General features: G+C 37.8%; 1 protein-coding gene across 4 annotated transcripts in view; it reads left to right on the top strand.

Annotated features, from left to right (window-relative positions):
• The window catches only part of LOC140511769 (UPF0462 protein C4orf33 homolog), a 94,311-nt gene that overhangs the window by 47,702 nt on the left and 29,491 nt on the right, over positions 1-17,118 (top strand). For 2 of the 4 annotated variants that reach the window (XR_011969665.1, XM_072621012.1), the window contains exon 6: positions 1,318-1,517. Coding sequence is in view for 3 of the 4 variants with exons in the window: in XM_072621012.1 (XP_072477113.1) it covers positions 1,318-1,517 (200 nt within the window). In the remaining variant the exon portion in view is untranslated. Of the gene's footprint in view, positions 1-1,317; positions 1,518-3,053; positions 3,308-14,490; positions 14,695-17,118 lie in introns of those variants that run through there. The other 2 variants (XM_072621014.1, XM_072621013.1) reach the window with 2 other exon arrangements.

Genomic DNA, 17,118 nt, shown 5'->3' on the forward strand with positions numbered 1-17,118 from the left:
CAAGATGTTGGGGTGTAAGAATGCTGTACTTAAGGAGAGGGATCCTCATTTGCAATCTTGGCTTTGGCACTACTGTGTCAAATTTAAAAATTTTTGGTTATAATGGCCATAGAGTGAAACCATTGGCAGGGAGTATAACCTTCCTGGGACTTAGTTTTCTTTTGTAAAATGGGGATAAGTAAGAAGTGTCACTTCTTACTTTTTAGTATTTGGAAGAAAGTGCTTATAAGTTTTGAATGCTATAAAAATGTGAATTTAGAAATATAGAAATATGTTATTGTGGTATCTCGAAATGTTGACATATATGTCATGATTGTTAAGAAGCAATTAGAAGAAATTCTCTCTTAACAGTGCTGCTTATAATATCTACATTCATATTCTCCAGAACGGAAATATGTTTGGCATTCAAAGCCCTTCATAGCCTAGCTCTGTCCCCTACAACCTTTTAAGTCTCCTTGTTCCTCCTGTCACCATATGTCTTTTGATTCTGTAGCATTGACCTCCTTGCTGTTCCACGAAAAAGATGCTCCATCTCTTGGGTCTGGAAATTTTTCTCCATCTGTTCTCTATGCTCAGAATGCTTTCCTTCCCTATTGCTACTTCCTGTCTTCCTTGGTTTCCTTCAAATCCCAGCTAAAATCCTAGTTTCTACAGGAAGCTTTTCTTTACCTCTCTTAAACCTAGTGGCTTCTCTCTTAATTATTACCTACTTATCCTGTATATAGTTTACACACACACATACACACACACAAGTATATATGTTTGTTCACTTATAATCTCTCCCATTAGATTATGAGCTCTTCTAGGTAAGGGATTTTCTTTTGACTCTTTGTATAACCAGTGCTTAGTGCTATGCCTGGCACATATTAAACATTTAAGGCTTATTGACTGACTAATTTATAGTTTCACCAACAGTTATTATTGTGCCTCTTATTACTTTAGCTGACTCAACATGAATTCCATTGTCTTTGACAATTGGCTGGATGTGAGGTAAAAGCTCAAAGTTTTTTTAATTTTCATTTCTATTATTTGTGATTTGGAGCACCTTTCATATGGTTGATTGTATTTTGTATTTTTTCTTTTGAGAACTAGTTATTCACATTCTTTGATCACTTCTCATCAGTAAATGGATAATGGTCTTATATATTCTTATTTATTTCCTACATGTCAAATATTTGGTATTTTCCACCCAATTGACACCTTCCCTTTCCATCCTAGTTGTAAGATACATTGCATTTTAAATTATATTGGTTTAAATATTCATCTTTTTCCTTTTTCTCCCTTTTCTCATCCTGTCCCATGCCCATCACATGTAAGAAAGAGTTGGATTTAAATTTTAAGGCTGACATAGTTGGAAATGAATGGAATGGAACTGCACTTCTTCCTTGGGAATATTTCCCGCCTGGAATTGACAAGATGAATTTATATGCCATCCATGGATCTGGGGATAAAAGAATTTTTGAAGCTCTGTATCCAGTACCCCATGAAGAGATTACAGCTGGACAAGGGCCCAATTTGTGAGTATCTACTGATCATTTGATTTAATGTTCTTTTTGGTTGTCAATCCAACTGGTGGAGAAAGAGAAAACAGGATTTATGAGACTTTGTTATGATAAAGCAAGACTGGAAATTCTTTTGAGTAGTTTAATGAACCAAAATAGTTTCACTGTGATTCTAAGAAATAATTAAATCTTTCTTAGTGTGGATGGATGATAGCAACATATATATGTATATATATATGTAATTTTAGCCATACTCCTATTAGAGAGTCTTTACCCTCGTATAAAAAAGCAAAGGTGAAGTGGAATGGACACTTAACTTGGAGTCAGAAGATCTGACTTAAAGTAATTGGCTATGTGATCTTGGGCAACTCCATTAGTTATTTTGAATCAGTTTCTTCATCTATAAACAGGATAAGGATACTCATATTACTTTACAAGGTGGTTGAGAGGAAAGAAAGTTATATTAAACATTTATTAAGGGCCTACTATGTGTCAAACACCATACTAAGTACCATAGAAATGTGGATTGATATTATAGTTTATGGCAAGCATGCTGAGTATATTCAAAGGTTATTTTACAGTTTTTAAATTTTTTTGGAAAGTAGAATTAAAATACTCATACTATATTTTGTCTTACTCTATCACCTTCTAATCTTAATACACACAAAAACAGCATAATAAATTCACAATGAACCTTTCCTACATTTTACCACTTACCTTAATGATTGAGAAATTCAAAGGGTATCTTATCTTGACACAATTTGATGTACTGGGATGAAGCCTTTCCTAATTACCCCAAAGGCTAGTGCCTTCTCTCTCACCCTACCTTTAAGGTATACTTGTATCCCCAATGGCTAGCTTGTAGAGGGGCTGGCAAATAGTAGGTGTTTAGTAAATATTTACTGAAGGGAGTGGGGAGTGGGAAAGCCCTGTAGGGGCTCAATGATCCTCCTTGTGGAGCATCTGTCAGACAAGCAGCGTTGTGGTATTTTCTACACGAGTGATAGAAGACCTTGCTGAAAGAGGAAAAATTGATTTTGTAATTATGTATGTAACCCTTCAGGGCTTAAGCACAGACTATGATCTGTATCTGGAGTGCTGTCCCTCTTTACCTCCATTTCTCTTATACCTCTTCACTGTTCTGTTGAGCTGCCAACTTCTCCTGGTCCCCTCCAGGGTTAATTTTCTTTCTCTCCTCAAATTGCCTTGTTGTTGTTTTTTTTTACCTAATTATATTCTGTTTCTTGGGGAAGTACATAAGCTTTTTGAAGGCAGGGGCAGTTTTATTTTTGTCTTTGTATCTTCAGTGCCTAGCATGGTATATTGCACATAGTAGCCGCTTGATAAATGTTGGATTGAACGAAATGGAATAGAACATGTCAGTTCAAGATAAAGTCAATACTAGGTGAGGCTTTAAGTCATTCAGAAAACTTTCTGTTCTCCAAAATATGTTCATCTTTAATAAATAATTAGAATCTTGGGTTGTATGCTTAAAAACTAGTATCCATTTCTTTCTTTTTTCCTCCCTTCCTTTTTTTTTCTACCCTGAAGTCATCGCCTGGAGTATTTCAAACCCTTCGATCTGAAGTGGGTGATGGGAGAGAACTGGGAGCAGCCCCATTCAAAGCTTTGGCCTTAACTTTCTTCTTTCCCAGAGAAAGCCATCGAGCAGATCCCAAGTCAACTCATCCTTTTATCCTTTGATTGTACCATGGAAAAGGAAATATTAGCCCATTACTGCTGCCAATAATGTCACCAAATATGAGAAATAAAACATCTATAAGAAGGGGTCTTAAAAAACTTAACACTGGACATCAATAAAACTCACTATTATAACCAAGGGGGGCTATGCCCTAGGAAGGGTAGAAAATTTTAAAGGGTGATCAAGTGATCCCTGAGCCACAGGGAGACTGCTAGAATACAGACTCTAGAGAGAATAGCTCCACCTTTCTGGCAAAGAACTTCACTTTCTCTCTGCCTTAGTGACTTCAATAATCTAGGCACACCTAGATGGGAGTTGGGAGGCATGGAGCTGGGAAATGAATGACAGAGAGTTCTAATTTTTAAATCCAGCTAGAGAGAAGGGAATAGGGTAGGGTGGAGAAGTATAGAGCTACTTGTTCTAGCAGAGTCTTGGCTGTTAGCAATCATGATAGGAGATGAGGAATTTGGATCAGAGGACTCCAATTGATGAGCACCCTTTGTTTTCTGGTTTGGGGAGGAAGGAAAGAAATCTTATATGAATGAGACTCATCCCACTATCCCTTGCTCAAGTCTGAACTCTTTCCTCCTACATCTGGGTGTCCTTAAGATGAAGAGGGAATAGGAGGAGAAGAACTGGGCTGTCTGTAGACACCATTGGGTGTATCCACCATTGTGGATGCTTGCCCCTGACATTCCACACAATCACAGTGGGGGTTCCGCCTACCCAAGAATAATTAATTTTTCTGATTTTCTAAATTTAAATGATTAATTTAATCATTTAAATTTGATTTTTATTGTGTAAAACTTTTTTTAAAAATTATTTTGTTTATGTAGTTCCTGAGTTTGTGTTTGGCCTGGATTAGGTTGCCAGATTGGGTTGGTGGGCAAGTCTTAGCTCTTGTTTCTGCGTAGCCTTCACATCTTGACAGATGGTTCTAACCCTTTGCCCCCTGTCTTGATCCTAACCTTGCTTAATATCACAGTGAAAATGGAGAGTTAGGTGCCAGGGGTCTTGCCAACATTCCAACAGGGAAGGTGATGGTGGAAGTACAGAGGACAGGACTATGTAGAGAAGAACATTAGGCCTTTCTCATCCTATGAAGACTATCTTGGACCAGACATCCACGGTCTAGCTAACACCTATTACTATTATTATATATAAATATATATAATTATATAATATATAATACATTACATAATATGCTATATATTATATAATAAATTATATATTACTATATACTATAATTACTATTTTAAATAGGAAGCTCACTACTTATCTCTCTCTTCTGTCATAGCTAATTCCTAGAAAAAGTGATCTGTGCTGGTTGCCTCTACTGATTCTCCTCCCACTCCCCAACCCCTTGCAAACTTGGGTCTTTGGACCTCTCCCCTCAACTGAAACTTAGAATTTATAATTTAGAGATCCTTAATACTTTCTCTGAGGTTATCAAGGGTCTCTAGATTGTTAAATAGAATACTCCCCCCTTTCCCCAGTTCTCAACTTTTCAAGATGACCTCTTTGCAAACTTTTGACATCCTTGACTGTCTTCCCCCTCTTGGATGCTTTCTCATCATTCAGGTTTGGTTTTCCTTCTTCCTGTCTGAACACTCTTTCTGTGTCATCTCCTTTACTGGATCATCACCCTGCCCCTCCTAACTGTAGATGTTGCCTGAGGCTCTGCCCTGAGCCCTCTTTTCTCTCTATATCCTTGGTCTCACTGGGTTTATCAGTTCTCATGGATTCCATTTTCATCCCTTTGCAGATGACTTCCAGAACTGTATATATACAATATGATAGGATAAACATTTCTTAAGCACCTACTATGTGATAGGAACTATTCTGTATGCTGGGGATGCAAATAAGACATAGATATATTCTCTTCTCATTTCTACTTTTTATAGTCTTTAACTTTCTTCAGTCTCTAACTTTTCCTGATCCCCTTGGTGTGTTTTTCCCCCCTCAGATTTCCATCTATATTCTTACCAGTTTACCTGTGTTTCTACCCAGGAAAATATAAACGTCTTGAGGTCATAAAATTTATTTTGTTTTGTTTTTATAACCTATCTTGCCACAGCCACAAAGATGACATGGGAAGTTTCAGGGGTATGGAGATTCAAGGCCATCTTGGGGAAATTTAGGATAACTTGGGAGAGCTTTATTTTTCTCATCATACAGTGAGACTTGGATGCATCTGCCAGCACTTTGATGTGATCCTAGCATTAGAGCAGATCATGACCTATTCACATCCAGTGTGATTCTTTGGTTGTAATCATTTTTAAGTCTCACGTAGGGAGTCATTTTCTAGGGAGAACCATAATTAGAATTTTTTTTTAACTTGGGGTGAGAACCACAGACTGATCTGGGAGATACATGCAGTTGAAGTCGGGGGAGGAAAGGTAGAACACAACTTTGTGCTCTAGTGTGGCAGTGTGGGGAGAGAAAAAAGATCCCAAGACACCTGTAAAGTTGCCATTGGGGAAGCTGCGATGGAGATTGAAGCACAATAACTTTGTAGAGGGGACCACCCAAGTCAGCCATCTGGTAGCTTCGAATTTTAGCCAATTTTTTCTGTTAGTGAAGTATTAGATTCTAAAGATCTCTAAGTGTTGTCAATGTTCCTTATAATAGTAACTTGCGCTTTTATAGAACTTTACAAATATCATCTCATTTGATCCTTACAACAACCCTATTATCCTCATTTTACAGATGAGGAAACTGAGACAAATTGAGGTTATGTGATTTGCCCAGAGTCACATAGCTACTAAGTTTCTGAGGCTGGATTTTATATTCATCATACTCCAAATACTGCACTTTCTAAATTTCATCCCCTTTAAATTTGTGATTCTGGGGCAAAACCCCAGTTGCTCCTCAGTTACCACTCTCCTTAGGTATTTTAACATTTGCAAATACCGGCTTTTTACTGAGGATAACCATCTGTTATTTCTTATTCTCACTATATGCCTGGCCCACCTTTCACGAGGTCTTTGGAACTTTAAATGAAAGTGTGTGTAAAGTTTTCTTTGCACAGAGTTATTAACTGAGGGACTCTGGATTAATTTAGCAGCCAGGTCTGTTCTTTCAGCCATAAGCCATGCTGTCAGGGAAACTTAATTACACTTTAAGTGGGATGCAAATGAGTTGTGACACTACATCATTTTGCATGAAAGGTTCATTACTTACATTAACTTGCACAATGCTCTCTCCTAAGCACAGGCTCATTACAATATTCCTGGGATTTTTTAAATATGCCTAAATACAGGCAGGATTTTTACTTTGAATGACTTGCTCCTTTCTTAATCGTTAAGACTACAAGTGTTCTCTTTATTTGATGGCTGTGAATTGGACTTGTGAAACTCATGAACACACCAACCCAAGGTTGGGTACAGTATGGCTACCCCCAAGGCCATCCTTTGAAAGCAACTGATGGGGGTGGGGATGCATCCCTACCAAAGACTGGGGAAAGAACTTAAAGAGTTTCCAAAAGAGAAATTTCAAGGGGTTTTAATACAGGCCCTCATGACGGTTTTCTGAAGATGAATTGGGAAGTGGTAATATTTGTCAATTAATCATCATTTATTAAGTATCGTTGTGTGCCAGGAACACTGTACCAGACAGAGGGGGTATAAAGACAAAAGTGAAATAGTTCCTGTCTTCTTTTCTAATCTTCTAACCTGTCTAGATTTGAAAGAATGTCTACTCTAAGCCCTTCATTTTACAAGTGACAAACAAGCCTGTGGCCATGCTGGTACTCAATAGCAGAGCTGGTATTGGAACCCAGGTGCTGTGTTTCACAGGCTAAGTGGTACAGTGCTATGCTTGGAGTCAGGAAGACATATTCCGGAGTTCAAATCTGGTCTCAGACACTTACTAGCTGTGACCCTGGGTAAGACATTTAACCCTGTTTGTCTCAGTATCCTCATCTGTAAGATGAACTGGAGAGAGAAATGTATCTTTGTTAAGAAAATTTGAAATGGGGTCACGAAAAGTCTGACATGACTGAAGTGACTGAACAAAACCAGCAATTTCTGACTTCCAGTTTAATGTTTGTTCCAGTGTATCTGATGCTTATGTTAGACATTATTATATAATAACATTCTTTGAGCATTGAGGAGTAAAGAAGTGTCGGAGAACTTGGGTTCATCACCTGGCTGTGACGTACTAACTGTGAGACCTCAGGCACAATTCTTTACCTTCCTGTGCCTCAGTTTCTTTATCTAAAAAAGGATTTAGTTGGACTAGATGATCTCTTCTAGCTCTAAATCTGTGATTTCCATGCATTGAAATAGTAGGTTTCTAGGAGGGGAATTCAGCTTTAAAAAACCTCAGGAATATTTCTGGGACATTTAGGAAGGGCTGACCTTACTCAAACTTCATAATGATAACTTTTCGTAACGATAACTCATTTATCATATTCAAGGCATTTTCCTTAGAACAACCTTATGTCTATTTTACATGTAGGATATTCTGTTGAAGAGGAAAGCATAGCTACATGTAGGCATCTAGGTAGTGTAGTGGGTAGAGCAATAGGCCTGGAGTCAGGAAGATCTGAGTTCCAATCCAGCTTCCGAGATTTACTGACTATGTAACTTTGGCTGAGTTCCTTCACTGCTGTTTGCCTTAGTTTCCTCATAGGTAAAATGGGGTTTATAATAGCACTGACCTCACAGGGTTATTGTGAGGATCACATGAGATAATAATTCTAAAGTGTTTGGTACATAGTAAGCACTATTTAAATAGCTGTTATTATTAAGTGACTTGCCCAGAGTATTAAGTGTCTGCAGTAGGGCTGAATCTCAGCTTTTCTGGCTGCGTAACCACTTTACAATGCTCCATTTTTATAGCATCTATGATTGAGGAAAAGCTGACTGCTTCATGACATACTATCATTATTATCATCAGACAATTTATACAACATAGCCAAAAAGTAGTTTAGCCTTAATAACATAAAGCTGCACCAAGACTTTTGGGACACCCTGTATTCAAACGCTCTCAATACCACAGAGTTAGCTAGGAGCCACATGCAATAAATCAAATGTATATGACCCATGTCTTCCTTTAAGACTGAGAATGTGTAACCACTTTCTCCATGAAGGCTCCCATGACTGCTAACCAGATGAAAGTGTTCTCTCCCTTTGCAGATTTGCCAAGGGCTCTTTGCCTAGCTCTGTCACACTTGGTCTTGTATTATATAAATATTTGAATACATTTCATATCCTTTCCTACCCTTGCATCCTATAAACTATAAGCTCCCTGGGGGCAGGCCATATGATAAGAGTTCCTGTTTGTTACTGCAGTAGATATTTTGGTGGCATCTATTACTCTATTATCTTTTATCATGGACTGAAGCCCATGCTCAAACTCTGATGATGCTGGGCTTTATTTTTGGAGGGAAATGATTTATGTGATGAATCATTATCTACAGTGATAAACCAGGTTATTAAGGTCAATGAATGTATCATTTTTATACAGTGATATATAGTAGCTTATGCCTTAGGAGAATCTAGTGCAGGATGCATCAGATTATATGGGAATTCCCAGATACTATCTAGGGTAGACTGGGTAACTTCTGAGGTCCCTTTTGACTCAGTCATTCCGTGAGATATTATTTTCAAATGGGCCTAATGAAATCTTAATAAAGCTACCCCCGCCCCAATATTCTAGCTTCCTTATAGGCCCCATTGAATAGCAGGCCCACTGCCCCTACATAGCCACTCACTCCCCTTACCACTCAATACCTAAGTTCTTCATATATGCCTCACTGCTCGCTAGAACAACAGGTATGTCCATGAACTCATATTTCTCATAGAACAGCAAGTGTGGTGTGTCCATGTGATGAGATCCTAGTCACTGCTTCTACCTAACCACTGTCTCCATTCCTTATACTTCTCACAAAAATAGTAGGTGTGTCCATGCACTCAACCACAACCACTTCCATCTAACCTTAGATAGGACCACGATACTCAGTCAATCAGAAAGCAGCACCAGCAGTATGCCCAAGCAGGATATAGACCCTAAAACAATGTTAGGGACTTTCCCTAAGTAGTCACCTGTGCAGTAATAGTAAAATAATTGATCTAGAGTGAACTTATGACATAGAGAGGCTTATTATACCCCCACCCCCCCAATGGGTTTTTCTGTATGCATTGTGGATAATCACATGTGCAGTTCCATGATGGCTCGGACCCTTTCCCTATTACCTAATCCCTTAACAAACCCCTTCTGCCTTTGTAATATTCATAATTTCTGTTATCAGAGCAGCTAGGTGGTGCAGTGGATAGAGCACCAGTGCAGGAGGTAGGAGGACTTCACATCTCACCTCAGACACTTGACACTCACTAGCTGTGTGACCTTGGGCAAGTCACTTAACCCCAGTTGCCTCATCCTGGGTCATCTCCAGTCATCCTGATGAATATCTGGTCACTGAAATCAGATGGCTCTGGAGGAGAAGTGAGGCTGGTGACCTGCACAGACCTCCCTCACTCAAAAGAAAGGCATGTGCAAGTCATGTCATTATTTCTCTGATGGCATGGTCTTCTTCAGCACAAAGGACAAACACACACAATTGCATCTTTACCCTATACAAATCCATCTTGCTCTCTGAAGTTGCTGGTCCTCTTGGAATCAGCCTGCTTCATGAAAGGTGTCAATCTCAACAAATGCATATCCTTGGATTAGCGGTGGTCTGACGGAATTCTTTGAGACAGCTCCATCACAACACATCATGAAGCTGCAACAGTTTTGGCATCCCTGGTTGGGCAGAGTTTCAACCTCAATAGGCATAATGGTAGAATTTAATATTTAGTTGAGTTTGCAAAGTGAATAGAGGACCAGGCCTGGTGTTAGGAAGACCTGAATTCAAATCCAGCTTCAGAAACTTATTAACAGCATGACCTGCACAAGTCACATGACTTCTGTTTGCCTCAATTTTCTTATTTGTAAACTGGGAATAATAATAGCAACTATCTCCCAGGGTTGCTGTGAGTATCAAATAAGATAATAATTATAAAGCATTTAGTACAGTGCTTGACTTCATAGTAATTTTTATTATTATCTAGAATCAGTAAAAATTTTTATCTCAATAGGATCTAGAGATGATGTGAATAATTACTAGATAATATATGCAATCCTTCCTATAATAACAGTCAATATTTATATAGTGACTTAAAGGCTTTAAAATGCTTTATCAACCTAATCTCATTTGATCCATTTGATTTATACCCCCAAAAACCTACAATCCAGAGAGCTGGGTACTTATGCATGTCAACTAACTAACTTAAGAGCCATAATTTTCTAGCCTTAATATATTTTGGACGTTACCTACTTCAACTCTTCATGTTTTAAGATGAGATCGGTTAAGAGATTTAGCCCAGAGCACACAGTGAGTTAGTAACACCCGGCTCTCCTGATTCCTAATTTAATACTTAGATTTCAGTACGTTGTATTTCCCCCATCATATAGTAGGCATGTAATCACACTGCTCCGTTTCACAGCTTGCTGTCCTTTTGAGGCCTCCTTCATTCCACATGTATTACCCTTATTTTAATCTGCAACAAGAGTATAAAGGAGGATTGATCAAGGGAGACTTCCTAGAGGTACAATCTTTTGTCTTCCAGAACTCAATTTGTACATCTCCAGAGCACAGATAACAATGGCTCATTAGCCACTGAAATCTGAGCCATTTGTCAAGCAGGTATCAAAGTTGGAAAGCATTGACTCAGCACTTTGGACCCCCTCCCCACTGATTCACTATCTGAAAGTTTAATCAGAACCTACTATTCCAAGAGTATGAGACTGTCACCTTTTCAGTGGAGAAGAGGAAAAGTTTTGTCCTCATCTTAGAACTTTAGCAAAATCATTCTTCTTATGGTTTTATGGTAGATTCTGATGTAACGAACAGCCAAATATCTTTTACAGACTTCTACCTATAAGTCTGAAATATGGCTTATCCATAATCACCCCAGCCTCACCAAACTGACTTCCATCTCTGGGCTGCCTCAGAAATAACTTCAATGTACATGTAGGCAGAGGACTGTTTTCAAATAAAAGAATATGCCTCTTCAACTTGCAGTCAGAATAGGAGCATAGCTTTAGAGCAGGAAAGGTTCTTAGAGGTTATCTTATTCAACCAACTTTTTTACTGAGTTATATCTCAGCCACATTGTCTCCTGTTTGGGAGGCTGGGAATCAGGGAGGCATCATGGAAGAGTTTATTTATTTATTTATCCATATAATTATTTGTTTGTGTGTTTATTGACTTATTTAATAAAAAATAAAAATAAAAAATATATTTGTTTATTTAACAATAAAGCTAATATTCATAGACAGCTTTAAGATTTACAAAGTGCTTTATAAATATTATTTCATTTGTTTTTATTATTATCTCAAAATGCGTTATAAATATTATCTCATTTGTGGATCCTTACAATAAACTGGAAAGGTAAGTGCTATCATTATCCTTATTTTATAGATAAAGTAACTGAGGTGGACGGAGGAGAAGTGACTTGTCCAGGATCACAAATCTAGTAAGGTCAAATTTGAATTCAAGTCTTTTTGACTCCAGATCTAGGTTCTACCCACCATGCAGCCTTACTCCCTGGATTTAAAAATGGCCTTGGTTCAAATCTTGACTCTTTCTTTATTTACTAGTTATCCCGTCTACATCAAGACTTTCCATATTGTGGTTTTGATATATTGTGGGTTGGCATAAAAAATTAAATGGGAATTTTTTTGGGGAGTTTTGCAGAAGATGCAGGTGGTGAAGGCCACCAGACAACACAGGAAAAGTTCTTTTTCATACAATATTTTTGCTTAACATTGACCTACATATAGCCTATGACCAAATCCTTAACCCAAATTCTACAATAAGGTACTGTAAACATCCCATAAAAGAAAAAAAAAAATTCAGACTTCTCTTCTGGTATGAAGGGAGGGCCAGAAATTTTTACATAGATTTTCCAGATTGCAGGGGCAACCCTGAGCCCTGCAAATTGAAAGGGAAAACTGTATTTGAATGTCCCTCAGCAAAGTACTTAATCCAGGAGACCTCAGTTTACTTGTCTATTGAATGAAGGGGTTGAACTAGATCAGATCTCTAAGGTACCTTCCAGCTTCAAAATGAGAATCTTAAGATCCTTTGTGACTTTGGGCAACCCATTTTTCTAACTTTAGCACTTGTTTTTCTCATCTATTACATGATTAGTTTGATCTAGGTGACCTTTTAAAGTCCTTTCCCATTCTAAATTCATGATATTATGTTTACAATGGTTTCCTGCAGGAGGGATTTTAGAAAATTACTATGGGCATTGAGGGGAGAAATTACTTCCGTGTGCTTTTTAATTGGTTTGTGTTCAGTCCTAGGTTAGTCAATTAGTCAAGGAGCATTTATTAAGCACTTACTATATGCCAAACACTGGCAATACAAATAAAGCTAGGTAAGAAAGGTATCTTAAATAAAATTTACCCTGGACACATAATATGGTTAAGCTAAGTTTTTCCTGTGTCAAAAAAGGGAAGCTTTCTAGAGCTACTTTTTTTTTAAAATTAGCATTCAAACCCTCAGAGTTTGGTACATACAATAAGGTGGTGAATCAGTGCAATTGCTGAAAAAATATAATAGTTTAAAACAGTTTGGAGCAAAAGAAACTATTCCAATAAATCACTTGTCATTTGGGATAATAGAATACTGCATCATCTTCTATCTCCTGGAATAAAGGTTAAAGCACTTTCTTCCTCTGTGAGCTCCATGACCTCTCTGGCATAGTCAATAGAGGCTGCCATCATCGCTACCTTTGGAAATGGAAATATTTCCCCTCTTTGCTAAATTGTCTATAATCCCTGAAAACTCTTAAGGAGTATCACTATATTTACTATCATTTCTATAGAAAAAGGTTTCTCTTCTGATGTTATTTGATTGAGTTCAGCTAGAAATGATCCTGGCTCAAGTCACCATCTGGCTATTTTTCTTTCATATTTAATTTTCTGCTGATTACTACATAGATGGATAAAATAAATATCTTTTGTATTTGAATAAAAGTATTAGTGTCTTCAGAAGGGTCACTGAAAGCATCTTTTGAACAATTCTAGTAACAGGGAGGATGATCGGTAGGATATGTGCCTCATCGAGTTCCTAGATGATTTTGATTCCTTCTATCTGGTTTTTGTATTTTGAAAGCTTTTCATTTTGTGCCACAGGGATATTGCATGTATTTGATATGACAAAATCTTTTATAAATATTCTTAAATTTTGTAGAATCAATGTTACATCTGGGCAATTGTGGACAACATTTTAATCTGTCACAAGGGCTTATTTTAATTCAGTTTATTTGATGAGTTCTTCAAGGATATTTTGATGTATGGGGGAAAGAAGGGAACAAGCATTTGCTAAGGGCCTGCTATGTGCTCTGCTTTTCCACCATTGGAGTTTCTAAGCTCTGCAGAGTGTTGGTGGGTGGAAGGGAGGGAATCTGGCCCAGAGCACAACGAAGGCCCCCCTGCTGTGAAGTCCTGGGCCATGGATGACCTTTTTTTTTTAGATAATTCTCCTTCTCTTTGCCTGTTTCTAAATTTCAGACCATTCTCCTGCCTCTGCTGCTTTCCATGTATGGAAATTGTCCTGAGTAGACTTGCTATAAGTAGAAACAGTTCTGCTCTCTCTGCTAGAGCCCATCCTTGAACACTCCAATGTGAAAGATTGAATTCAGGGTGCATCTGGCCTTTACATTTGCCTTTTTTGACCCTTGGAACACTTTGGGGGTATTTTGGCTTAATTCTGCTCTGCTTTTCTACAATTGGAGTTTCTAAGTTCTACAGAGTGTTGGTGGATGGAGGTGAGGGAAACTTGCCCAGAGTGCAATGAAGGCCCCCTGCTGTGAGAGCCGGTCCCATGGATGATATTTTTTAGAGAATTCTCCTTGTCTTTGCCTGTTTCAAGATTTCAAGTCATTCTCCTGCCTCTGTCCAGGCATTGTCCTGGGTGGAACTACATTATGGGGAAAGATTTCTGCTCTCTCTGCCAGTCAATCTTCACCCCACCCTTTTACTGTGAATGATTGAATTCTGCATTGATTTGGGCTGACCATTTACCTATTGTGTCTTCGGGCATATTTTGGAGGTATTTTAGCTGAGTTTGGTTGTGTTTTTCCTCCATTGGACTTTCTACTGTCTGCAGAGTGTTGGTGGATTGATGTGAGGGATTCTGGCCTGGGGCACAAAGTAGGCCCCTCTGCTGTGAAGACCTGTCTCATGGATGGGATTTTGTAAAATATTCTCCTTCTCTTTGCCTAGATCTAGATTGCAGGTGATTCTCCTGCCTCTGCTACTTTCCAAGTATGCAGTGGCATTGTCCTGAGGAGACATGCAGTGAGTGGAAAGAGTTCTGCTGTCTTTGCTAGAGCCCATCCTAGGCCCCTCTACTGTGAATGATATGGCTCAGGAGGAGAAAGTGAGGCTGGTGACCTTGCTCAGTCCTCCTTCACTCAAAACAAACTCAAGTGCAAGTCATGTTATCATCTTGATGTCACGGTCTTCTTCGAAAATGAAGGACAAACACAGAGAGACTATGTGCTAGAGACTGTGCTAAGAAATTAATAAATATTATCTCATCAGTCCACAAAAAGCAGCAATCTTTTAAAGTACAATTTTGGCCATCTTATTACTACAAATAAAGATGATGATAAATTAGTAACATGAATAATAAAATAATTGGATCTTTTGATGGATGTTATTTCCTCAATGTGGGTGCTTTGTTCAATAATATAGATTGCTTTTCATCTCATTTTCTCCTTAATATGATTCTTGTCTTTATCCTCCTGAAATTTTCCCATAGGAATCTACCCCTCGTGCTGGGGATCTTCTTCTAGATCTCTTGACATTAAAAAGATACTAGTATACCAAACAGGAGGTCCATATTTATTGTTCTTTGGTCTTATTAGATAAGAACACTACCTCCTTTGCTGATCATCTGTTTCTGTTGATTTTTTTTTGGAACCACTTCTAGAAGTTCTTCATTAATCAATAAACATTTGTTAAATACCTACTATGTGCTAGGCACTGTGCTAAGTGGTGGACTTACAAAAAGAAGCAAAAGATAGTCCCTGCCCTCAAAGAGTTTACAATCTAATGGGTTCTTAGTAATATATTACAACTTATGCATGTCCACTATGTAGGTCTGTATTACCCTTCAAAATTTTAGTTCTTTGGAGACAGTGCAAATAAAATTATCCTGAAGGTTTTCCAGAATTATAAGTATGAAGGAGATTTGATCTAGTTCTCTTCTAATTATATTATGGTGGAGCCTTTAATATTTAGGGCATATATGTTTCGAGCTGTTGGTCTAAGCCTAATTTCTGCCAACATGCTTTCTGGGAGCTCTTGCCAAATAACTTGTGTTCTCAGCTTTATTGAACATTAAGTTGTCAAGTTTACTTATTTTTCTTTTTTTAATTATTTCTCACCTAATTTGTTCTTATTTTCCTGTTTTTTACTAGTGGTAACTAGTTTTGATGATTACTGCTTTCTAATATAATCTCAGATATATTTCCTCTTCATTCCTACTTTAAAAAAATTTTTCTTTGAGAGTCGAGAACTATTGCTCCCCTAAATGAATTTTGCTGTTATTTTGTTTAGACCTATAAAGTTGGATGTACAGATTTCAAAGAGCAACTTTGTACTTTTATTTGCTTTTCATCTTGTTTTCATTGAATATCAGACTATGATCCCTTGTTAGGAAAGATGCTATCCAAATGGAGCAGAAAAGGAGGAGCTAGTTTGAAAGTTTTGCTGATGGTGATTTATTTTTCATAAATTAAGAAGAATGGTAAACTTGGCTTGATAAACTTATAGTCTTCCTTTTATTTTCTCTTAAACTTAAAGATGGGCAACGTTTATCCATTGGTAATCACTTTGTCACAAAGTCTTTGCTAATGTTATTCTCACCAAACACACATAAAAGAGTTTTACATAAATAAAGCTAACATAAACAGTTTACTGGAGTTATAGGATATGTCATTTAAGGAATATTCAGGGGAAAGGTATGTGACCACCAGTCAGAATGATTATTGATGGTAGAAATTCATGAATAGAACACAGAATTTGGATCAAGTGTTTTGAAAACTGTTACAATGAGTTGTTATAAGGGGGAGAATTCCTGTCCCAAGATTATCTCCATAAAGCAAGGCCAGGGATCTGTTTACTATACCAATAGCAATAATGCCAATGAGTTAGGGGTAATCTCTGAGTTGCTTCATGAGGGAGCAAATTCCCTACCATTCACGGAACTTGTTCAAAGAAGAAGCTTTGTAAGGGATATTGTGGAAGGGACTCATGAGTAAATAGAGATTTTGCTTAGAGGACCCCTGAGATCTTATCTTTCCACTGGGACACTTTGATTTCATGACTCTGTGTGACTGTCTCTAAAAGATAATAGGACTCATTCACAAAATGACAGAATCAGTGGAAACTGTACCATCCGCAGGCAAATTGTGCCACTGAATATAGAGCTCAGACATCAGGATCACAGTTAGAACTATAAGGATCCTTAGAAGTCACCTAGTGCAACCTTCTTATTTTACAAATGAAACTAAGTGAGGTCCAGTGATTTGAAGTGATTTGCACAAAGTCACAACAAATGACAAAACCAATGACTGAATCCATGTCCTTTGACTTCAACTCCAGTTTTTTTGTTGTGTTTTATTTTGCTTTTGTTTTGGGAAGACTGGTTCTCTCTATCTTGCCCAGACTAGAAGGAGAATATCACGCATGGGCCAGATCTCACACATGCTCTACTTTTTCAGCCAGGGTCAGTTGGCCCTCTTTAGACAGCCTAGTGACCAATATGGCTGCTGTAGCAGCTTTTTGTGACTTGCCATATTGATGGCAGAATCAGTGAAAACACCTGATGGTTTATTTCAGCTC

Source organism: Notamacropus eugenii, chromosome 6 (assembly GCF_028372415.1).
Source record: "Notamacropus eugenii isolate mMacEug1 chromosome 6, mMacEug1.pri_v2, whole genome shotgun sequence".
Classification (NCBI taxonomy): domain Eukaryota; kingdom Metazoa; phylum Chordata; class Mammalia; order Diprotodontia; family Macropodidae; genus Notamacropus; species Notamacropus eugenii.